Source organism: Podarcis gaigeae, assembly GCF_964106915.1.
Source record: "Podarcis gaigeae genome assembly, chromosome: 5".
Taxonomy (NCBI): Eukaryota; Metazoa; Chordata; class Lepidosauria; order Squamata; family Lacertidae; genus Podarcis; species Podarcis gaigeae.
In genome coordinates this window covers 51,102,162-51,119,771 of record NC_139681.1, presented here as the reverse complement: position 1 = coordinate 51,119,771, position 17,610 = coordinate 51,102,162, and the positions used below count along the sequence as shown (strand labels likewise).

Sequence of the window (17,610 nt, the reverse complement as noted above, 5' to 3'; positions counted from 1 at the left end):
CACACTTTGTTAATGTAGCAATCTGATCAGCTTATCTATTATCTCTCTCTCTCTCTCTCAGATATATAAATATATATTATGGCCAAAAATAAGTCTGTAACAGAGACCTTTTCCCATCCTCCCCACTTCATTCCCACAACAGACTGGACTGAAATATGCATATGAAACAGTTTGGCTATGATCATCAGTACTGATTAAATTATTCACTTTAATCAGTACTGATGATCATAGCTTAACTATTTTCTTTAGTCTTCCAGCCTAATTAATCTCCCATTCACTGGCAGAATACTCAGAACATAATACAGATACGGTATTAGCAGGTCTTATTTTCAAATGTTTACAGGATCAACGATTGCTGCCTCATTTGTATTGAAAAAGTGATACCACAAAATCAGAAACATACACAGGAGTAAGTGAAATGGCAGGTTTTACTGTACCAACTCAATTCAAAATGAGTTTTCAGAACAAGGGATGGCAAATCTGTTTCTGTTTCTTTCAGTTTTTCATTTTTACAATCTTAAATTCAGTTCTCCATATTTCCACATCAGCTTGCAATCTTCAGGAAAATTCATCAGAAAATAATGTTATTTTTTCCATATGCACGCGCGTGCACACACACACACGTACAGATAAGCAACTTTGCTTAATACATTTTTGCAAAGCAATTTCTCCTAATATAATGCATTTTGTATGTTATTTTCATAAATGTATGCATAATACCAATTTCAGAATGCACATTTTTGTAGATATTATTTGGCTGGAGAACTGCATTGGAATATTTGAAGGCATGTGAATTTGGAGGCTGCTTGTGCTTCAGATCTTGCATTGCTTCGCAAAGTCTGAATTAGGTTGGTTCACCTTCAAATGCAATTAAATTTCTCCTCGGATTCAAAACATAGGCAGTGTTATTGTAGGGCAGGGCAAAAAGAGAAAGACAGTCTGTTCTCTGGAAAAAATCAACTTTCTCCGAGCTGGCAGATAACCACGGGTAGTTCTAGGTGGTTTTTACAAGTGGAAATGAGGCTGGGCAGATTAACATTTTTCATGTGAGATAAAACTTGCTGGCCTGGAATCCACTTGTGCTTTATTGAACATCCCCCACTCCACAATTTCTGTAGTGCCAACACAGGCTAGATATGCCACTCCAACAACTAGCGTGTCAAATCACTAGACTTGGCTTGAGTTCAAATCTCTCTAAGTCCTGCAAAGGCAATGTAGCAAATCTACCAGGAAAATGAAAATGCAGTGTCTTTTCCGTAAGGCACTCTTCTAGTTACATTTTTAGGTCATAGGAAAGAAATGTGCAAGTAAATGCCAACTCTACTGCAAGGAATCATGGTTCGAAGCACAGATATAAAGCAAGTCAGGAAGAAAAGGCTGCGTTGCTCGATTGGCCATAGGTAAAGCTGCCACCTGTTACAATTAAGCAGAAAAAAGCCCACTTGGGATGTCAGCCCAACAGGCTACAAAAGAAGTAGGATAAAGTATTCTAGGTAGAAGAATACTTCCTACAACTTGTGGATGAGTCCTCTGACATTCATAATCATAAACTGAATGGTCAAGAATTACATTGAACAACATTTTGCTGTACCAAGATTTGGATTCAGTAAAAACCCATTTGACTATTAGCCTGGACAATCTTCTACTCTGTCCCCATGGATCTTGAGTCTATAGTCATGGATAAATATTATTCAGGGCCTGCTTTTAGCAACATTGCAAGCAAGATTTGGTAATTGAAGCAAAGTTCTTTAAATGAAATAGTTTGTCTTTTACGTTTCACTAAACTTTCAGCCTTGTTAAAGCTGTCAGGAGCATTTAGGTTGCTCATACATTCTCACTAAAAAAAATTAGTAATGGTATTTGGCAACTACTCTTGCAACTTCAGGTCATCCCATGTTTCTCTCCATCAGGCCACTGGAATCACTGATGAGACTAGCTGTGGACTTCCAAGATTCCTTCAAATATAATCCCCAGAACCATGAAAACTATAAATATTTTTAGTAAAATCTGAACCACTCACGAAATGTGGAAACTGATATGTGGAACACAGAGAACTTTGTTCATAATTCAGTCTAGATTGGTCTTCTTTGAGTTCAAAATAGAGGTACACCTACACAGAAATCCTGAAGTGAAAACACATGTAGATCTGATTCACATCCCGCTTCCGCAATCTATGTATTCCAATAATTAAGCACACCTGTCCAGACCACAACACCATGTAATTACAGGATGGGAATGCACAATTCTGAGAATGATTTTTAAAAGCAGACGACAACCTGCCCATGGACATTTACCTGTTGAGAGATGATCATAGTAAATGATATTGTGCCTCCCCCCAAAAAAAAAACTATTTTGCCACCTGGTAGTACCCTAATTACCTGTTATATTTTAGTATCTCTCTCTTTTTTTGCCTGCCAGGGAAGAACATCCTGATATTTTCAAGTAATACTTTAGTAGGGAAGAAGTCATTATTTGTGAGGTTGCTGAGTTTTAGTGTACCAAGTAATTTTCAGTCTACCAGTCTACGGAACCATAAAGAAGGTGACAGCTTGTCACCAGGAGCTAGTTATGTAGTGCATTAGACTTTACAAAGTACAAGAAAAGTTAATCCTTTGTTATCAAAGCTTAATTTGCTTGGAAGTTGTATCCCAGGATAACAGGAAGCTGGATGCACCGCTTTGATTCTGCTGACGTCACCAATATGAAGAGAATGCTGCTTTGTGTGATGAGAAAGACTAAAATATAACCTTCTGGAGCAGGCAGGACTGTTTCTTAGTGGGAAAGTACATGCTTTGCATGTAGAAAGTCCTACGTCCAATCCCTGGCATCAGAGGAAGCAGATGAAGTAGAAGTCTGAAAGACCTCTGCCTGAAACTTCCAGTCAGAATATAAAATAGTGGACTAGATGAAGCAATAGTTTGACCCAGTACAATACGGGCAGCCCAGTCCTACACACTGCTGTGTATCATTGCCTAGCAATGATACAATGGACCCAGAAAAAAGGTTCCTGCTAGTGTTCCTGAAGGCTATGCCATCATATTCCGTGCTGTGATAGTGACCAATACCTTGGGTATGCTGCTGCAATGACTACTCTCTTCCCTTACTGTTGTGCCTCTTTTATCCTTGACCACCCTACTCTTTAACTATGGTTAATAAACCAATTTCCAAAAAAAAAATCCAACAAACCACAGTTAACATTAATCACAGTTCAGGATTCTAGACTGAGACAACACAAGCAGCTGTGCTTAATCTGAAACAAGACCAAAAGTTTCCAAATTCCATCTTTGTAGTTGCACTGGAGGAGGGGAAGTACATGAGCCCAAGGCCCATTCCTGCAGTATGAAGCCCTAGTTTTATCTGAATGAGACCTATGTGATCATACACAGGAAACAGATACGCATCAATAAACCCTTTAATTCACCATTATAATTCTGGGGGACACACCTGTTCAGGCTGTGGAATTTCAAGTTCTTCAAATTCAGTAGGATATTTGTCCAAGAATGACACAAGTCCACAATTAACACGAAAGTTGCTTTTAAGTTATATTCCAAATATGCAAGAAGAAAAGCTAATTGGGGAGCTTCTTGTAGTTGCACTACAAACATAAGCAAAAACTAACCCAGGAATTATCAGCTAAAATTCTAATGCTCTTAGCAGATGCTGGGTATATTTTTGTTCTGGAACTAGCTTGGCAACATCCACTTATTTCTCTAACTACAAACAAGCCGCAAGCCAATCTTTACTGCTTTTTGCTGTCCTTTTTGTGCTGCTGCCAAATACTTGCATTATTCCCCCTACCTCCCTTAAGTCATCCAACTGACACACAAAATAATTTGAGGGTTGTTGTTTTTCTTCCACTGAAATCATCAAAAGCAAACACTTCACACTGACACTTCACACTCAAAAAGAAAGGTTTTGCATATGCTTTCACTGCCTCAAGTGTCTGGAAATGAAACTGTCAAACTGTCTTGTTACTGAAGAAAAACAATACATGAAAGGGAATATATCTGTTTCTCGATCCCCAACTCAGTGAACTGAAAGAAGAAAATAATTGCATTATATACATGCCCTTTTTCTGTCATTAGAGATGCTGCACAGAGAAGGAATCGTACTACTTTCCCTGCATATGCAGATGTAAATCTACTGCACAATAATCCACGTTATATGGCAGGCTCTCTTTTTAATTTAGCATATGGTCAATCCAATTCCTGGCTGCTAGGCAAAGTGTTAAATCACCTGCTTGCTATTGGTGCCCAGAAGCTGATTCGGGAGCTGGTGGTTAGCTGGTATATTTTAGCAGAGCGGCGTCAGAACACATGTCTTTGCATGCTTTAGGTCTAAAAGCACACCCTATATTACTTCATCTGCAAAACAATTACCTTGTTAAACTACTGGAAAATGCCACGCCTTCAAACTGTTCAAAAAGACAAGAGACCATTCACACCAGAACCATTTATACTGCAGCTCCACATTCATTCATTCATTCATTTGAAAGTACCAATATTATCAGTGAACAATCAAACTGGTAGCATTGTACCTATGTGTTTCCAAGTGAAAAATGTGGAATAAACTGTTATTTTTGCCTACACTTTAATTACGTCCCACCCGTTGTATTCCTCCCAGTGCAATAAGTATTATTTTTTAAAGACCTGAACTCAAAAACTTAAATCCATCACTATCCAGTGTGTCATCTTAATAAATACATCACATTATGAAACTTTCCCTTTTTTGTGGGAAGAAACAATTGTTTCTCAGAGCTTCATATTTCAAGAGGACAAGTTGGAGCAAAGCAGGTTTCAGCTGAAAGAAAAGCAGTTTATCCAAGGGAGTTGTGGGATCTCCTCAGGAAATATACAAAGCTGTCTTATACAAATCCAGTTGCCTGTCTAACCCACTGTTGCCTTTTCTGACGATGCAGGTTTCCAGGGTCTGAAGCAGAGGTCTTTTCCTAACACTCACTACCTGATCCTTTTACTAAAGTGACCAGGGATTGAACCTGGGGTCTTCTGCATGCAATACATGTGCTCAACGACCAATCTATAGTTCATCCTTCCCTAGTAAGTTGTAGGAAACTGCTTACGTCCAAGGAATGTTGTTGTTGCATGAATTGGTCCAGATGGCCAATATATAGTATACATAGCCAGGCCAAGTTGAGTTTTCCCATTAAGCCAGCCTTCACCAACCTGGTGCCCTCCAGCTGTTTTAGACTACAGTTCCCATCATCCCCTGCCACTGACAGCTGTAGTCCAAAACAGCTGGAAAGCACCAGGTTGGCAAAGGATGTAATAAGCTTTCAAGTCAGAAATATCAATACATAGTAATTCCTCTGAAAACATAAAATGATTCTAGATTCCTCCTGAGATAATCTCACAGGAACACGACACTTTTGTAGTACAGCTCCCTGAAATGAGAAATCATCATCATAGCTACAAAAACTAAGCAAATGACAGGCCTGACCTGACACTTGACTTTCGTACCCATATTTTAAGCAAACTCTAGGTGCAATGCAAAGGAAAGCTCTTGACTGCTGAAAGCAACCAGATTCTGGACTCCATAACTATAGTTATCAGACATTTTTGGAACTTCATTGTAACAACCTGCCTGCTCTGTCACACTGAGAATAGAACCCTGTGCCCTGCTACCTAGGACTAAGTGTCATTGAGCTGAATTAGATTTATTTCTAATCAGACATAGGATTGCACTGCAACTCATACATCTAGATTAGAAAGCATCACAAGAGGAAAACAGGAGTGAGAAGAGTACAGCATAACAAATTTGCCACTAGATCAGTGGTTTTCAACTAGTGTGTCGTGGTACCCTGGGGTGCCTTGAATGATGGTCAGGGCAACACTGGCCTCTGTTCCTCTTTCCTTCCCTCCCTCCTCTTATGCCTTCTCACATCTCTGCCTCCCAAAGGCTTGCACAGCTGTTTATTGCAGCAGCCCTGGCTATAAGCTCTGCAAGCAAGGTCTTCCACTACAGTAGTGGGGCTTTGTAACCCCCCTCCTCTCCCTGTTTGCCCCACTCCCAAAATGGCTCTGGAAGCCCCCAGAACAGCACCCAGGGGGAGGAGAGGGGAGATTCTTCCATCTGGCAAGCTGAAATGCTTGTGCTGATGCAACAATCTCCTTAGCACTACAATGTATTCTTCCCAAGTGATCAACCACCACACTGGTTTGGCTAGTTCTGTTTGAAGAATGAACTTTCCATTCAAATGATATCATGTGTGCCGTTCAGACCTTGGCAAAGATACCTAGATTGTACAACAAATCAGCAAATACACTTTACAAACTCTGGCACTTGTAATGGGAATGTGGTAGGTACTTCTCTAATAAGCAGAGACATGCATACATTCTGCACTATGCCTGAACAAATAAAGCTTACAATATCTGAGCCAAAAGGGAAACGTGATCACGTAAGGCACACCTGTTCATCAACTTGAAACCTGCCCAGCTACCATCATACAATCTTACAAATCTGAACAGGGGATGGTGGTGGTATGAAGAAATTATGCACAAATTATTCATGTGGTGAACCCTTGCCGTAGCCATTCCATCTCTGATCTATCCATGCTTCTCATAAAGGGAAACTCTTACAACAGCTTTAAAAAGTATGCCTCAGAACTAGAGTTTCTAACATGGCTTAATTTGCAGAATAATTGACTGAATAAATAAAAACAGTTTGCTGGTCAAAATGCAGGCTGCAACTCACTGCTGGTTAACACCAAGGGTAAAGAATGTTTTCATTTGGTATAAGATTTGATGAAGGGATTACTGTATTTCAGTCCATTTTCAAAGACAGTCAGTAAACCTTGCTCCATATATAAATTGAGCTCTAAATATAATCCAGTTTTAACTACTGCATATGTTGAAAACTTGCCTGTCCTTACAACAGAAGCAGTCAGTTCAAACCTAATAATGTTCAAGCTACGGTACTTGATCAATCATCCCAAGACATGCAGATCAGACATGTCTATTGCAGAGGACAAGGGGGGTTACTTAACAGTTACTATACCTATAAAAAGTGCTTTCCTTTCTGCTAAGTCTGTAATGCAAACCAGATCTACCATTTCAAAACAAGAACAGTATGTACTTGCACAGAGAATCAGAGTACTCCTGTTAAGAATGTAACAACCCATATGAGACACACGCCTAGTTTAGTCCAACAAAACTTCCCTAATTTGTTTCCTGTTTGAATAAATCAAGAATAACATCCTGTACGCTGTTTAAACTATACCGTATTGTGAGACAATTTACATAGCAGGGCAGGCTCAATCGGGACGGACCTTGACCATTTTCAGAGCTCTGATGTATTTGTAACTCCATTTGTATTCTCCAGATGAAACGTCTCCGCAGCTCAGAAAAGCTATAGTTTCCTCAAGAACAGAATGGAACAGCTAGTCCTTTGGAGTGGCTGCTCTCCCTCTGGCTCTTTCCCTTTCCCTTGGCGAGCTGCTCAGCTCTGGGGAGGTGTGGCCATGTCAGGCAGGGTGTGCCGCTGCTGCTCCCAAGTAACGTTAAAAGCACAGCAAAGATTCGATGCCCTTTACAAATCTTAGTCATCCTGATCACTGATGCAGAGAACACCTTTGGAATGAATTAACATTTTGATGAGTTAACATTTTGCTATTTGCACACAGAACACTAAAGGAAGGAGGGGCAAATTGCATTAGGAGAATGACAACCGGCAAACCTCCATTCACCAGCCCGAGGAAATAGCACAAAATTGTTGATATTGATCAAGAGGTTTCCTGACTTGGGTAAGGGGAAATTTCAAGCGTTTGAGCTGGATATTAACTCCTGGAGCAAAGTCTGTTGCCTACAGGACTCATTAGGTCCGCTGTGCCCTCCAGTTTTCTGTGTGTGTTGGGTATGTACCTGAATGCACCATGAACACTGGGTCCAATCCACATTTCATCACCAGTCCCCACTCATTGATGACTTTATTTTAACCATTCCTACTAACTTTCACAGGAAGAAAGGCACATATTATTTTTATTCACTTAACCACTGCACTTATCAAACCTAAGCTTGAACTCACAGAAGGACAACTCCAGTTGACACACACACTCTATAGGGCTCAGCATCTCCTAACTCAGCATCTCATTTCTTTTTTAAGCTTTCCACTAGACAGCTGTTCAACATAACGTAGTCAATAACTGGGGTTGTAGTTTGTGGGGAAACTTTCACTGCAATGAGCTTGACACCATGAGTTGGTTACCATTGGGTGGCCTGACTCAAACTTTTGCACTGTAGCAGAAGGGTAAAAATCTGAATACATAGCAGAGCAGCCAGTTTATGATAGACCAAAGGGACATGGAGAACAAGCTGAAGGGTTCTATGTGAACACCTGTTTACATGCTTTTGTAGTAGCTTGATGTTAAAGAGAAGGGGTGAGGAAACTGTGGCCCTATACCTATAGGGCCACAGTTTCCTCACCCCTTCTCTTTAACATCAAGCTACTACAAAACACCTGTTAATGGATTACAGCTGCCTCATCCTTGACCATTGGCTGTGCTGGCTGGTGCTGATGGAAATTATAGTCATGTAACATATGAAGGACCAAAGGTTCCCCTGAGAAAGAGCATGCTGGTACCACTTCAAACAAGCTTAGCTTGTATCGATGTGGCATAGGGGGGCATATGGGACTTTTTCTGGGGCTCTTTCACTAAAATCAAATAGGGAAAATGGGTCAAGTGGTTATCTTGAAACAGTCAATAGCTTCCAGCTTTTAAAGTGGTGTGTAAATCAAAGCAAGAGAGAGGACACACCGTTGACAATGAGCTCACCTCTGTCACCTTGGCATGAAGGTTTATTGCCCATCCCCAAAATAATGAACTGAAGCCCTGGGAATTAAGAGCAGGGCTTAAGCAAAGCAAGACTGGGCAACTTTTGGGAGGTGTCCGTTGTCACCAGGGCCCCTGGATTTGTTTCAGGCAAGTATTGTGGGCGCTTAGTCAGGCAGTGCTACAACTTTTATTATACTAGCCTCCAGCATGGTCCACCCAGGGTGTTGAATGCTCTTCTCCCTCAGCTCCTCTATTGCTTCCAGGTAACTGGCAATACCTGTCCTACCAGTTGCCTAAAGCAACCTCCTCTTATAACTACAAGGGTGGCCTATATTTCCTCCTTATGTTCACAGCAATTTTGTGAAGCAGGTCAGGCTGACAGGCAGTGACTGTTCCAAGGCCAGTCACTGCACCTAAAAAAGGATATTATAGAGTTGGAAAGGGTTCAGAAAAGTGCAGCTAAACCAATCAGGTGGTAAGATGTAAAAGAAAATGAGCAGCCAAGACCCTTAATATCATAGGCGCCGACTCCATGGGGCCTGAGGGGGCCCGAGCCCCCTCAAAAATTTGTTTGGGGGGGCTCTGCCCCCCCAATAATTTAAGAAAATTATTAGTTATATTATGCTTTGTAAAATCACAAAATTATGTTGGTATTTTTTATTTTCCTTGTTTGACGATAGTTACCTTTTAAAATACATTCAGTAATGAGTTAAAACAAAGCCACTCCCGATCTAGAGAGGGGGTGGGGTTGCGGGTCTCGACCCATCAACAATCTCGCGGGGCTGGCGTCAGCCCCGCGAGAAGCGGGGATTCCCCCTAGCTCATTAATATTCACCGCCCATGGCGGCAGCCAATCGGCTGCCGTAAAGGGCGGGCCCTCACAGGTTCACTTAAGGTCGGGGCAGCCCGGGGCTCGCCCCTTTCGTTCCCCCAGGAGCTGCGGTTTGGAGGTCTTGGGCCCCCCCAATATTTTTTATAAGTCGGCGCCCCTGCTTAATATTCACACAGACCACCCTCCACTGTATTTTTACACAAAGAAGATTCCAATTAAGCATCAGGAATAATTTTCTGATGGCAAGAGCTGTTCAACAGTGGAACAGATTCCCTCGGAAGGTGGACTTTCCTTAAGCAGAGGTTGGATGGCCATCTGTCATGGATGCTTTAGTTGAGATTCCTGAATTGCAGGGTCCCTTCCAACTCTACAATTCCCTGATTCCATTATAACATCTGAAGGCAGCCCTGTTCAGGGAAGTTTTTAATGTTTGATGTTTTGTCACATCATCATCATTATTATTATTATTAATATTCTGTTGGGATCCACCCAGAGTGGCTGGGGAAACCCAGCCAGATTGGCGGGGTATAAATAGATAAGACTGGTCAACAACAAATTTGTTGTCTGCGTTTTTTCAGCTGATTTAGGATGAATCTGATGCGCTGAATCCAAAAATCACATTGGTTTTGCTCAATCAGGTCAAGTTTTTGAGCTATGGCCACATGTCTTTTTTTACGTTTTTGTTCACATGTACACTTGTGTGGAGGGACGCAGGTGGCACTGTGGGTTAAAGCCTCAGCGCCTAGGACTTGCCGATCGAAAGGTCGGCGGTTCGAATCCCTGCGGCGGGGTGCGCTCCCGCTGCTCGGTCCCAGCGCCTGCCAACCTAGCAGTTCGAAAGCACCTCCGGGTGCAAGTAGATAAATAGGGACCGCTTACCAGCAGGAAGGTAAACGGCGTTTCCGTGTGCAGCTCTGGCTTGCCAGAGCAGCGATGTCACGCTGGCCACGTGACCCGGAAGTGTCTCCAGACAGCGCTGGCCCCTGGCCTCTTGAGTGAGATGGGCGCACAACCCCAGAGTCTGTCAAGACTGGCCCGTATGGGCAGGGGTACCTTTACCTTTACCTACACTTGTGTGGAGCATTTTAGAAAACATTGGTGGGGGTAAAAAATAATTGTTTTGATTGGAAATGATTATTTTAATGACAAGAAGTATTCAGGTCCGATAGTTCTGGGTGATTATGTTGAAAAGGTATCAGTTTGAAGTCATAAAACCTCGAAATCTTCCATAAATTGGTCCAGCAAAGCATAAAGTTGGGGGATTAAAAGTTAATGGGGCAGCCGCCCCATGAAGTATCCTGATCTTCAATCAGCACGTCGTCCTGTAGCTCATTGTAATGAAATTCCAGTACCTATCTTCGGAGAACTTCCTGATATTAGTGACGAAGATGCCTCCAGTGTTGAAGGACATGAAGAAGAAGAAGTGGTTCTTGAAGATGATGCTCCACAAGAAGTTGAATCTCTCTGACAGTGCTTGCATCAGCTTCCTCCGCAACAGGCATCAAGAGTACCTCCATTTTTTCTCGGAAGAGAAGGACTTGGTGTACTGTGCAGATATTGCACAGCTTCTGCTCAAGCTTGGAGTGCCACAGTACGAACCCAAAGATTGGAGACTGTTCATTGACAGCAGCAAGCGATCACTGAAATGTGTTCTGCTACACAACGGCAACCAGTTTGCCTCTATACCCCTGGCTCACTCGAGTACACTGAAGGAGAACTATGAAGAGGTGAAGTATGTGCTGGAGAAAATTGGTTATGATCAGCATAAGTGGTTTATTTGTGTTGACCTGAAGATGGTGAACTTTTTGTTGGGACAACAGTCTGGCTTCACCAAGTACCCATGTTTTCTGTGCATGTGGGATAGTAGGGACCGTACTCAGCATTACACAAAGAAGGACTGGCCTGTGCGGGAGGAATTGGTGCCTTGCAAAGAAAGGAACATCATCAACGACCCTCTGGTGGACAGAGACAGAATACTCTTCCCACCGCTGCACATCAAGCTCGGCTTAATCAAGCAGTTCACCAAGGCTCTGGACAAGGATGGTGACTGCTTCATTTACTTGTGCCAGGCTTTTCCGGGATTGACCATGGAGAAGTTGAAAGCTGACATCTTTGACAGTCCTCAGATCCGTCAGCTTATCAGAGATCCAGAGTTTGGAAACTCAATGAACGAAGTGGAACTGGAAGCATGGAAGGCATTTGTTCTGGTAGTGAAGAACTTTCTTGGCAACAATAAGGCCAGAAACTACGCAGAACTTGTCAACAACATGCTGACTGCTTTCAGAAACCTGGGCTGCAACATGAGCGTCAAGATGCACTACCTATTTTCACATATGGACCGGTTTCCTGAGAACCTGGGTTCAATGAGTGATGAGCAGGGGGAGAGATTCCATCAGGACATGAAAGAGATGGAGACCAGGTATCAGGGTCACTGGGACACAGTCATGATGGCTGACTACTGTTGGACTCTGAAGAGAGACCTCCGTGCTGCTGAGCACTCCAGGAGTTTCAAGAAACAGAAGTTCAAGCCCTGAAGTTTGAAAAATGGTGAAGCAACATGCAATTTACGTGTACTTACCTTTATCAATGCCCACCATTCAGTTTACAGAAAACCTGACCTGATGGAGAGAAACGGATGCCATTTCCTGATTCAGCAGTGCAAAAATATTTCAGATTTCAGTTGTAGAAATCTAGACAACATTCAAAAAGTAAAAAATTGTTGCCCAGTGTAATATTTATTATTATTGTTGTTGTTGTTGTTGTTGTTGTTGTTATTATTATTATTATTATTATTATTATTATTATTGCTGCTGCTGCTGCTGCTGCTGCTGCTGCTGCATGTTCCTCAGGCTGTTTAAAAGAATAATAATGAAATGTACTGATCCTGCTGGGATTTTTCTCTCTGAAGTCAGGGTTCCAGAAAAGTATAACAGTTCCAGAAACTGAAGACAAATAAATCAGTCTCCCATGATTAAAAAACACACCAAACCCTTCTGTTAACAAGAATAAGAGAGCCAAGAATGGTGGGTAGGTTGTATAATTTGTTTAAGCTTCCAATACTGACCACAAGGCCATTTGTAATCTTCTTTGCTGCTTTTCCATAGTTATGCGCAGCTGGCGAGCCAGCCGATGCCAACTGCTTTTCTTTAACTGGGCACCAAGAAAGGGGTCACAAGCAGATAACACTGAGATAAAACACTTGGATGCATGTATTGTGTGACACAAGGTTTTCTGCCAAGAAATCCAACACTGCTTAAAGTCCTTTCATAAGCTAACTCATCCGTATTTCACTTCTATTAGTATCTTCTTGATTAAACAGTAAGTTCTTGGTTTTGCAAAGGGAGGTGTTTTTCTTCAAAGAACATGTAGGGAGTTTTATTTCAGGTATACAAGTGTGACTGCAGTACCTTGATTGAAAATTAGCGCACATCAGAACTCAAGGCTATGTTTGATTCATGAGCTCTTGCAGGTCATCTGTAGATGGCCATACATGGAACAGGCTTAACTCTTTGTTGAAGCAAGGTATGGCATGGCTGTGATGCAAGCAAACACCACTCCAGACACACTATGGACCCCAACCACCACAGCGATGTGACTAACTAGATCCGAAGAGGGTGATGACAAGTCAACATGAGACGGAGGGGGAGTGCAAGGAAGCAGCTGTAAATAGGGACAGACTTGGCCCCCATTCTTAGAGTAGGGGGACCGAACACTTAAAGTTAGTATAAGGCACATAGTGGGATAAAAGTAAAGACAAACAGAACTACTTGTATTGTAATGCAGGCATAGGCAAACTTGGCCCTCCAGATGTTTAGGGACTACAATTCCCATCATCCCTGACCATTGGTCCTGTTAGCTAGGGATCATGGGAGTTATAGGCCAAAAACATCTGTAGGGCCAAGTTTGCCTATGCCTGTTCTAATGGAACTATGCATATAGGTGCTGTAGAACCAGCACAGAAGGAGAAAAGCAATATATAAGAAATGCAAGCACATATTATGCAAACAAAATGGACAGATTTTCTATTTCAGATAAGCCCCATAATAAATGAATCATGAGAAATGTCCCTAATAAATATTTCCAAGGTAAGAGATATATTTTTTCAAATCATGATAATCTACCATAATGAAAAGTGACCAAGCAGTAATATAGACATGTTTATTTCCACAGTGAAATATGAAACTCCAAGAAATAACTAAAGCAGAAGCTCTATCTTGTTTCATTTATGTTTGCCCATCATTGACCCAGTACTAATTGTTTCATATTTCTTATGCATACTCACTTCCTCAAAGGACTATTGTTTAGATGGTGCGTTTTTAAAAAATAAAGTGGCAGAACGTGATTATAAAAACTGTTATTGCATATATTTTTAAAAGGAATAGATCCCCAGATGCCTCCATGCAGGAAGAGTGGGTGGGAGAGGGAGAAGGAGAGTACTCACTAGTACAGAGTGCCAGTGCCTCATATTTTAAAACCAAAAAAAGCACTGCCTCAATAAGAACAGCATAGCAGCCAGGTATGCAGGGACAGAGGAAGGGGGTGTGGTGGGGGCAGCCCACCCCGGGTGTCATCTCTGAGGGGGTGACAAAATGGCACACTGTGGGGGCGGCACTTACTGCGAGGCCTGGCCTGCAGTGTGCCCAAGCCACGCATCTCTCCTGGGAGTGATGTGGTGGCTTGGGACCCCACACTGCCCAAAACGGCAGCGTGGGGCTTGCGTCCGCCAGGTGGACTCTGTGGGCAGATCGCTGCGCCGCCCCTGTGGGCAGATTGCCCTGCCACTGCCACTCTGTGTGCTGGAGCAGCTAGCTACGTGCCTGCAGAGCTGTGCAGAGTTGGTCAGGGTCAAACACACACCATATCCAAACCAGGAAAATCTAGTATTAATTATTTTTAATAATAATAATAATAATTTATTATTTATACCCCACCCATCTGATTGGGTTTCCCCAGCCACTCTGGGCACTCTGGGTGGCTTCCAACAGAATATTAAAATACAATAGTCTATTAAACATTAAAAGTTTCCCTAAAATGTTCCATACGTGAATATATATTGATTCATAGAAGTATTCATAGAATTGTAGAGTTGGAAGAGTCATCTGGTCCAAACCCCTGCAATGCAAGAATTTTCTGCCCAACATGCAGCTCAAACCCACAACTCTAAATTTAAGCGTCTCATGCTCTACCAACTGAACTATCCCAAGAATGATCATCTTATTTATTTTCAAGGGGGTTAACAGTCAGAATCAGGACCATGACATGTCTATAAAGTTTAAAAGAGGTTTTCCAGACTAATATGGGGGGGCTATCAAGTCAAGGTTAATGGGATGCTGCTAACTTTGGTAGAAAGTAACCAGACAGGGAGTGATGGATAACAGAGGACAAGACAGGAAAGATATGAAAGCAAATCATATGAACGTGATGTGTTACAGACATCCTCTCTTAGAAAGGTTTCAGAATCAGTACATAATGTAAAGATTGGCTCAATCAGGCACAAACTCAGTTGTTGGTGTCTGTCTGTAGTTTTGCACAACATAGCTCAGTGTCCTACAAATTCTAACTGTGAAATAAAAACACTAGCTTACCACCCAGGCTGTTGTGAAGATGAATGAGATAAGATCTGTAAAACATTTGGCACAGTAAGGAGTCACAAGGAATAATGAACAAGTGCAGAAAAATCAGCTTCTGCAACTACAGTTGCCTAATTATTTTGCAACAAATGTTGCTTGCTAGCTATGTGCATTTCTAAGCAGCTGCATCACTGTCAGTGGAATGAGCTAACCTGTAATAAAGAAAGAATGACTATGCTTTGAGGATCCACACTGTAAAATATTTTTTCTTAAACTCATTTAGAAATATTCTAATGATGAACCAAAATTACTTCTATGCTGCAAGGCCATCTTATCCATCCTTGCCTTTGGCTGAACCCTGCTGTGTTGTTTTCATTAAAATGTTAATTCATGAATTGGTAGCAAGACAAATTCCATTTTTTATTGTATGAATTAAATAAAACACACAGAATGATGAGCAAACTAGCAAGAGTCAAACTTTGCTCTCGGGACCTCTACCAGTCAGCCTGCCTCTTCTTTATCCTGCTTAACGTCTATTCTCTTGACCATGGGTAGGCAAACTAAGGCCCGGAGGCTGGATCCAGCCCAATCGCCTTCTAAATCCGGCCCGTAGATGTTCCAGGAATCAGCGTGTTTTTACATGAGTAGAATGTGTCCTTTTATTTAAAATGCATCTCTGTGTTATTTGTGGGGCCTGCCTGGTGTTTTTACATGAGTAGAATGTGTGCTTTTATTTAAAATGCATCCCTGGGTTATTTGTGGGCCATAGGAATTCATTCATTTTATTTTTCCAAAATATAGTCCAGGCTCCCCACAAGGTCTGAGGGACATGCTTCACATGCTTGCTTCAAAGGACACTTATTCCACACTGGTACTCCTGTAGACTGGCTCTGGTGGTCCATTTACTTCCATTCCTATCCTACCAAGGCTTGTATCCGAGCTTCTGCATATAGTTACTGCCTCCATCATACAGTACAGTGTTGGCTATTATCAAGTGTTTGCAATTTAAGGGACAAGATGAGTGCAACAAAATTTTGGTTATGAATCAGTATCAACCTATGTTAAATTTGTATGCTCTTTTTATAAATATTAAAGCATGGCTATGTCCTGCTCACTTAAGTATTTGCTAGTTTCAAAAGCTGGAGTCAGCTTATTCTGAGCTGCCTTCATGCCCTTCAAAGTTTCTTCAGGTAAGGAGAAATCACAGTATAATGCTCTCCATGGTCATATTGATTACACACTCCTGAAAGTTCTTTTAGAATTAGAAGAGCTATGTTATTTCCTTTTGATTGAACAATCATAGCTTATCGTGGATTTGTAAATAAGCCAAGTAAACAAGTAAATAAACAAATAGCCATGGCAAATATCAAAACTTAATGAGACATAATTCATTTCCAAAAAGGACATCATGTCCCATTCAATGCAGCTGATGTCTTATCCTTCCAATGGTATCCATCAGACCAACTGATCCTTATATGGGTCTGCAAAACAATTTATACATTATCAGTGAAGTGACCACACAGCATGCTTCCTCCCCGCAATGCAACATTTGTTCCTTCATCAGCTATGCCAACACCACAAGCCTATAATTTGCTGGGCCACCAATCAAGTGCTCAGAATGAACCATGTTGATCTTATGCAAGAGGGGTTGTCACAGAGCATGGTGTTATGCCAGCACTAGAGGGACATTTTTCCAATGTTGCTGGGAGATCACTAGCCCATGATGGCATGCCAAAATACCTAATACGTTGGACGCTCCAGTTATAAACCCAGATTATACTCTCCAAAGTACTTTGAAGGCAAATGATTCTAAAAGGTCAGATGGATTACTTGAGATACAATTTGATCAAGCATCTCAAAAGCATGGAGATGCTAAAAAAAGGTTTTTCACGACAGCACCTGTGTTTTACGCCCACACTAGATATTATTTCATCTCAAAGCCATTAGCTTTGCTCCAAACATTTCACCAAGCCACAGACCATATGAAACTGTATGCCAGAGACTTTTCCCAATGAGTCTTTCAATGTAAAATTATTCCTTGTTTAGAATAATGTCCACCACCTTTATTCAAAATGACCCTGATGCTTATGCTCTTCCAACTGAGTTATCCCAGAGCCATCAACCTGGTGATCCACTGAAAAAAATAAATAAATCTTAAGTTCTAACAGCACATTTGTAAACTTCCTTACTTTGGAGTAAGCCCTAACAAACACAATGGAACTTAGTTCCAAGTAAGCATGCATGGAACTGCATTGTCAGTAATCATTACACTGGTTACTAAATTCAGTGAGACTACTAGGGGGCAAGATGAAAGAGCACAGGGCTGCTATACTTTTTCTAGTTGTGCAGAAGAGGGAAATTCAGCAGCAAGTTTCAACACTTGCTGAATTTTGCTCTTCCACACACCTATTAAAAATTAC

General features: G+C 41.6%; 1 protein-coding gene across 21 annotated transcripts in view; it reads right to left on the bottom strand.

Moving 5' to 3' along the window:
- The window catches only part of ABLIM1 (actin binding LIM protein 1), a 217,240-nt gene that overhangs the window by 158,654 nt on the left and 40,976 nt on the right, over positions 1 to 17,610 (bottom strand). For 7 of the 21 annotated variants that reach the window (XM_083741319.1, XM_083741291.1, XM_083741293.1 and 4 more), the window contains exon 1: positions 7,286 to 7,512. The exons of 11 other annotated variants lie outside the window; for them this stretch is intronic. In XM_083741319.1, the coding sequence (XP_083597445.1) occupies positions 7,286 to 7,325 (40 nt within the window). In that variant the 5' untranslated portion in view covers positions 7,326 to 7,512. Of the gene's footprint in view, positions 1 to 7,256; positions 7,513 to 17,610 lie in introns of those variants that run through there. 3 more of the 21 variants (XM_083741311.1, XM_083741320.1, XM_083741287.1) reach the window with 3 other exon arrangements.